The 7,488-nt window shown below is 47.7% G+C and overlaps 1 protein-coding gene across 6 annotated transcripts in view; it reads left to right on the top strand.

The window, feature by feature from the left end:
* Positions 1–7,488, top strand: part of PLEKHA2 (pleckstrin homology domain containing A2) — a 74,517-nt gene that overhangs the window by 56,558 nt on the left and 10,471 nt on the right. For all 6 annotated transcript variants that reach the window (XM_036456246.2, XM_045588863.1, XM_045588861.1 and 3 more), the window contains 4 exons: positions 25–171; positions 451–519; positions 918–988; positions 3,534–3,597. In XM_036456246.2, the coding sequence (XP_036312139.1) occupies positions 25–171; positions 451–519; positions 918–988; positions 3,534–3,597 (351 nt within the window). The remainder of the gene's footprint in view (positions 1–24; positions 172–450; positions 520–917; positions 989–3,533; positions 3,598–7,488) is intronic.

Genomic DNA, 7,488 nt, shown 5'->3' with positions numbered 1-7,488 from the left:
AACCCGGACGCTGTTTCCTTGTAGAACGGTGGGGATGGGCAGGAAGGGAGTGAGCCAGGCTCCCACGCCATCCTTCGCCGGTCTCAGAGTTACATTCCCACGACGGGCTGCCGTGTGCCCACGGGCCACCCCTTCATTAAGAGCGGCTACTGTGTGAAGCAGGGGAATGTGGTGAGTGTCCGTGCTGGGGCTGGAGCGGGTTGTGGTGACTCCTCGAGTCGGTGGGGGTGGGTGTAGACGGGGAGAGGCATCTGGAGGGAGGAGCTGCAGTCCCCTGTGCCTCCGCCCCAATCCTGAGGGGCTTGGGACCAAACACTCACCCACAGGTCAGAGGCCTTGCCTTGATGGGAGCCGGGCTTCCATGGGCTGCGTCCTGGGAGCTTAGGGTTAGAACCCCCGGCGGAACGCTGGGACCCCTTCCTAACGGCTGCTCTTCACTTTGCATTTCAGCGGAAGAGCTGGAAACGTCGCTTCTTTGCGCTTGATGACTTTAGCATCTGCTACTTCAAGTGTGAGCAGGTTTGTAGTTGATCTGGGCCTCTGAGAGGTCACGGAGGAAAGAGGAACATGGTAAACCTGTGTGTGTGTGTGTGTGTGTGTGTGTGGATAGAGATGTGGACACACACACACACAGACTCCCAAAATGCCTCTGTCTTATCTCCATCCATCCTGTGTGCTCGTGATTACAGTGGCCCGAACTTCCTCCCTCCTTCTATGCAGTGAGCTGTCCTATGGTCAGAGCCACAGAGCATCTTTGTAGATTCTTTTTACTCTTGATTAGATTGAGACCTTGTCTTGCTTGTAACCTGGTTTTAGCCAACCACCTCCAATGAGAGAGGCATGTCTGTTAGCTGGTCTGGGCTGTGGCGTTATGGGGACGGCCTCGTTGATCTCTCTCTCCATTTCTCCCGCCCCAGGACCGAGAACCACTGCGCACTATATTTCTCAAGGATGTCCTCAAGACCCACGAGTGTCTGGTCAAATCTGGGTAATTGTCTCCGCTCATTTTTTTTCTCCCTGATCTGAACCCCCACTTGCCCTCTGGAACCTCTGCTTACTGCCCTCTGCAGCTCTGTTCGCGTCTTCTTCCAAGACAAGGCCCGGGCGTGAGGTCTCATGGCGGGAGTCACCCCCTCCTAGCTGACATGGGTGTGAGGTCACACTGGGCTGGCGTATCCTCTGCCCATTGCTTTACTTTGGCTCCTGGGGAGATGAGCCTGTGTGATAATTTTCTGATAGAGAAAAAGAAAACGTGTAGGAACAAGGAAGAGAATGGCGCTGATGCTTCTTGGAGGGAGTGAGATGCTCCTCCCACAGGAGGCCTGGGGCTCAGAGGGGCCTGTGCCCTCCCACTCACTTCGCAGCACTTGTGGGCAGCTCACTCCTAGCCGGAGCTTCCTCCCTGAATTTCTTGCTCTCTCTTCCCCTCCTCATCCCCTCCTGGACAAGCCCCTGATACTCCTTCACACAAGGGTGATATAGCAACTGTGTCACCTGCACTGGGCAGGAAGAGAAGGCATTTTTAATGTGCTCCTCTTTCTGCTAGGAAATGGTTACCTTCCAAGTGTCATGGTGCATAGGATGATTTGTGGACCTGGGGTCCCCGGGTGAGGGCCCTCCCATATGCAACCACCAAATACAGGCACTCCTGGAACTAAGCTTTATAAAAGCAAGGGCATCTGGACCTCTAGAAACCACAAGAAAAATAATTTGTAACTGTGTCGTGATGGATGTTAACTAGACCTATTGTGATCATTTTACAATATATGAAAATATCCCATCATTATGGCGTACACCTGAAACCAATATAATGTTATATGTCAATTTTCTATATATAGGGTGTCCCCCAAAATGTATGCAGTCAAACCTCGGTTCTCGAACATCTCCCTTCTTGAACATTTGGTTCTTCATCAAGTTGTTCACAGAAAAAAATGTCTTGGTTGTTGACCAAAACTTCAATTTTCAACCTGACAACCCTTTCCTGCTGACACCTCAGCGTGATAAAAAGAGTCTCTCAGGCAACAAACAAGGGAGAGAATGCTGTTGTTAATGGGGAAATCCACAATTAGCACAATTTTAAAACATGAAGAGGCCATCCAGAGTGCTAATGTTCCTAAGGGTGTGAACTGGCTCACAAACCAACACTCACAGGCAATGAAAAGGCAGAAAAACTGCTGTTGATTAGATAAATGAGGAGGAGTTAACCAGTGGATAGCAATTCTGAGGCAGTGACATATGAAAAATTTGTTTCAGGCTAGTGGGGGGTGTGGCTTGATAAATTTAAGAAAATAAGTGTTTATAAATTGAACAGTATATTAGGCTTTTATATAAGAAAGTTTAAAATGGAATTATTTGAGGGTCTGGAATAGATTAATTCAATTTACATTATTTCTAATGGAGAAAAAATGATTTGGTTTTCAAACAAGTCGTTTCTCTAACGGCCTTCTGGAACAAATTAAATTTGAGATATAAAGTTTCACTATAGACACTACCAGCTGATGATTCACTTAGCTTTGAAAGTGAAATGTATGTTAAGCAACACCAACTTTATAATCATTCAAAGTGTGTATACATATTTGGGGGATAGCCTGTATATGTCTATATATCTATATTGAGACAGATATATATATCCCAATAGATAGATCTACTTATGTACCTATCTATGTAAAATAAAATTTTTACCTACTTGATTTTAAAAATAAAAAGCACTCTAAATAGCGCTTTGCACAAAGCACATGGTACATCTTAGCCATTAAAGCAAACCAGCAAACCTGCGACTATAGGTGGTGTGGGGTGTGGTGTATCTTAACAGTAGGTTTATTTGGTGAGACCTGGTGGTAGTGGTGATGTGCATGTGTGTGGTGGGGAGGTCCCATGGGGACGTTGAAACCTCCCGAGACCCTCTAAGGGGGTGGGGGGAGGGGACCTTTTTTCTGCCTAGGGCCATCTGGATATTTGTAACATCATTCGACTAGCATGCAGAATTATCAGCTTAAAAAGTAGCAGGCTATATTTGTTTGAACTTTTTTTTTTTTTTTTAATATATTTTATTGATTTTTCACAGAGGGGAAGAGAGAGGGATAGAGAGTTAGAAACATCGATGAGAGAGAATCATCGATCAGCTGCCTCTTGCACACCCCCCACCTGGGATGTGCCCGCAACCAAGGTACATGCCCTTAACCGGAATCGAACCTGGGACCTTTCAATCTGCAGGCCGACGCTCTATCTACTGAGCCAAACCGGTTTCGGCTTGTTTGAACTTTTAATTAATTCGCCCCTAATGCATTGGCAGGGTCAGACCAAATGGTTTCCTGGGTCTTCTGTGGCCCACGGGCCAGATGTTCCCTACCCCTGCTCGAAGGGGTAAAGCCAGAGGAGAGCCTGTAATGTTTTCTGAGGCAGGGGCCGAGGGAGGAATGGCCTTTCTATGGTAGAGGGCACTGGTGCCTTGACTTAGGACAAAACAAGTCCTTGATATGTGTGCCAGCCTCAGCCTGCCTCGTAACTTTTTTTTTTTCTTCTTCTCTGTCTAGTGATCTCTTAATGAGGGACAACCTATTTGAAATCATCACAAGCTCCAGGACCTTCTACGTACAGGTAAGAGCTCCAAGAAGACCCTTTTTTTGTTCCGTTTCTGAGAACGTGTGCTCGACGCCTCACCGTTTTCTGCGCTTTCTCTTTTATTTTGCTTGAAGTTTCTGGTTGGTAAATTTAGCCCCTGAAAGCCAGTGTGAGTCCCGTTTTATTCTAAACAGGATGTTTGCCAGAAGCTTCCCAACCATGAAATGATAAGAGCAGGTTGAGCCTCTGTACTGGGGAACGTGAGCGAGGATCAGCTGCTCCCAGCTGCTGGGCGCCAGCTAAGCGGAGAAAAGGAGAACCGGTCAGTGGTTTCACTTCTCCTTCGGAGGGTATTTATAAGCCCTGCCGTGTGGTCATCCCAGCGTGCGGAAGGACAGCAGCGCAGAGGCCCCTGTGCCGGCGCCAGGTGCACAGCCCAGCTGCACAGAGAAAGCCATTGTTTGGGCTCCGGCCGCCCAAGCTATCAAAGCTGCTCCCCGCCACCCACAGCTGGAGCTCTCCCAGCTCCTAAAATCATTGGCGCTGGGAAGGCAGATTTCCAAACAAGCCCTCAGCCCAGCCCGTGCTGTGACTCATGCAGCATCGTGATAATACATTTCCAGTGCTAAGACTGCTGTGTCGCCTGTTGGTTTAAATGGGGCTGGGGGTGGGGGAGGGCTCAGCCAATGCTTTCAAGGCTTCCCCTGCCCTTTCCTCTAGGCGTCAAGTGCCCCTCCCTTCCACAGGGGTCACCCCTCCCTCATGTGTTGGGTAGCAGCTCCAGTTGTCCCCTCTCTGAGTTGGCAGCCGTCTATGGGTTCCATCCATTTAAACATTCTATATAATAAAAGGGTAATGTCCAAATCGACTGAACAGCGGAATGACTATTCGCTGTGATGTGCATGGACCATCAGGGGGCAGATACTCAAGGCAGGAGCTGCCCCCTGGTGGTCAGTACACTCCCATGGGGAGTGCTGCTCAGCCAGAAGTCGGGCTCATGACTGGCAAGAGCAGAGGCAGTGGAGGGAGCCTCTCCCGCCTTTGTGGCAGTGGTAAGGAGGTCAGACTGCTGGGCCTATGCTGTCAGTCGGACATCCGCTGAGGATTCCTGGACTGCGAGAGGGTGCAGGTGAGGCTGAGGGACCCCATCCCCCAACCCCCCGCCGAGTGCATGAATTTCATGCACCGGGCCTCTAGTATAGAGAGGAAGCAAGAGGGAGAGAGAAACATCAGTGATGAGAAAGAATCATTGAATGGCTGCCTCCAACACCCCCCCAACTGGGGATGGAGCTGCAACTTGGGCGTATACCCTTGACCAGAATCAAACCCGGGATTCTTGAGTCCACAGTTTGACATTCTATCCACTGAGCCAAACCGGTTAGGGCCATTCCTTCAGACAAGCGCTTGTCACCCCGGGAGAGACGACACAGGGAAGCTGTGGAAAGTGATGCTGGGGGCATTAGAGCTGGCTCCATCGCTGCCCAGGGACAAAGTTTTAAACTGTAGGTGCAACGAAGGCATTACCATGTCTGGCTTCTAACAGGTATTTGTAGAAGAGTCTTCAGAATGCCAGGCGTTTGGCCTCATATTGGGGACAGTTTGGCATGGAACAGATTCTGAACCAGAGTCAGGTCCACAAGCAGTGAGCACAGTGTGGTGGGGTGGGGGAGGGTGTTCAATGGATGAACGAACACAAGGCAGTTTTTAGGGCAGCTGAAACTTTTCTGTATGATACTGCTAAAGATGCATGAAATAGAGCATTACTGCACAGCTTTTAAAAAAGCATTTAGGAGGTCAGGTGATCCCAGCACGGAATGCAGAATATGCCAAAAGAAGCTAAATGTATCACTAGTGTGAAACTCCCTCACTGGTGGGATAGGAGAATGTAAATAAAACAAAACAGGGTGCTGAGTGCTACCATTAGACTGAGTCGTGGTTGCCATGGGAACTCATAGAAAGGGCATCTCCCCCAGCTTCAGGGAGTCAGGGGAGGTTTCTTGAGGGAAGACATATCTAAGTCTGAGTCTATTGAGGGAGGAATGGCCCAGGCAGAGGGAACAACTGTGTAGAAAACAACAACCTGGAGATACCGGAGGCCGGGAGGCAGGCGCACAGGGCCCCTGACCTTGCACGTTGTTAAAAAGCTTCTCTTCTGTGCTAAGGGTCAGGCCCCTCGATGTTGAACTAGGGGAGTGACCCAGTCAAATCTACCTTCTAAAAATACTCCTGAGCAGGTGCTCTCACTTTCAGAGCCTTGTTTTCTCATCTGTAGAGATGATAGCCCCACCCTCACCCCAAGAACAGCAGGCTGGTGTGTGGAACAGTCTAGAGTAGGGGTGTCGAACTCAATCAGAGAAGGGGCCAAAATCTAAAATCCAGCCTAAATCGCGGGCCCAATGGTTTACTGAACAGTCATAAACTGTCATTGTGATGGAAATGCAGCGGAGTGCAGTGATGACAGCGCAGTGCGGGCCACATTGCAAGGCCTGGCGGGCGGATTTGGCCCGCGGGCCTTGTGTTTGACACATGTGGTCTAGAGGACTGATGAGAAAAGTGGGGAAGATGGGAGGCAGGCCAGTTTGAAGGCTTTTGTAATGTAGGTGCGGGATAAAAGGAAGCCCACACTTGGGTGGGTGGACAAACGTGGAACATGTAAAAGCTGTGAAAGGGTCTTTTCTAGGACTTGATTGTTGGTCGGGTGTGGGGTGGTGGGAGAAAGGAGCAGCAAGGGCAGCTGATGGCAGCCATCAATGTGAAACAGGCAAGCCTGGCAGAGGCGGTTTACCTTGACTCTGGGACATCCAAGGCAACATGCTATGAAGGCCCTTAGACAAACAATGCCTGACACATTGGTGCTACTAGATAAGTATTTGTCAAGTAAATTATTATCCTCTGTAAGAGTTAGGACAGAGCTTTGGGAAACATGAATCTTTCCCCCTCTCCCCCCCCCCCAATAAAAATCGTTCAAAAGGTTTCCCATCATCTGCATGTGTGTGTGCATGCTTACCAGAGTCTTCTCATTCCTTCCATCCCTCTTTGCCTTTCTGCGCCCAAGTTTCTGGGGGCAAAAGAATGCTAGCATCACCCTGAATAAAGAAATGCGCGAATGGACACATGTTTATCACAGCTAACTCAGAGGAATCTGAAGTTAGAGAAGAGTAGAGATTAAAGATCATTAAAGATATGTATTCATTTATTTTGAAATAGCAACTATTAAACGGATTTATGTTAAGGCAAGTAACATTTTATGAAAAGGAACTATATTGCTGAAACAAAAAAGGCAACAAGAGTAGCACTGTTTTTTGTTTTTGCAAATCTGATTAATGGCTGGCTTAATAGAAGACAGCAGGATTCTCATATCTGCCTCTGCATTCTATCTGGGGCCATATGTTGTTTTGATGGAAGAATATGAAGAAAATCTGGCCCTGCACAGATATGCATTTGGAAAAAAGGCAACATTTTATAGCTTTTCCAGGTAATTGTGGATATTCTTTTTTGATTCTAAAACTTGGCAAATGGTGGTTAGTTTCTTCATGTTTCATACAATGTGGAATCAGAAGCCAATAATAATAAACTTTTATACTCTTATTTTAAAATCCTTTGGCTGGTTTTTCGATTTGAATGAATCCTTTTTACCAATGCATGATTTTGCAACCGTGTACATAGGACTTTTGGAAAATCATGGTCTTGCTGAGCTATGCAGATCTTCCAGATGTGGACACATTTTATTATACTAGTATAGCTACTATCCCAGTGCATGGATTCGTGCACATTGAAAGGAAATTAATTAGAAGAAATATTTTAATATTGCTTTTCACATCTTGCTAATAAAAAGAAGATAGGATTCTGCTGAGTCTCCTGTCTCTTTACTCCAGGACTTCTGTGAGGATCAAATGAGATGAGGCGCAGGAAAACGCTTCACAAACA

Source organism: Pipistrellus kuhlii, unplaced genomic scaffold (assembly GCF_014108245.1).
Source record: "Pipistrellus kuhlii isolate mPipKuh1 unplaced genomic scaffold, mPipKuh1.p scaffold_m20_p_3, whole genome shotgun sequence".
Taxonomy (NCBI): domain Eukaryota; kingdom Metazoa; phylum Chordata; class Mammalia; order Chiroptera; family Vespertilionidae; genus Pipistrellus; species Pipistrellus kuhlii.
Note: the sequence above shows the minus strand (reverse complement) of the source record. Positions and strands in the feature narration are given on the sequence as shown.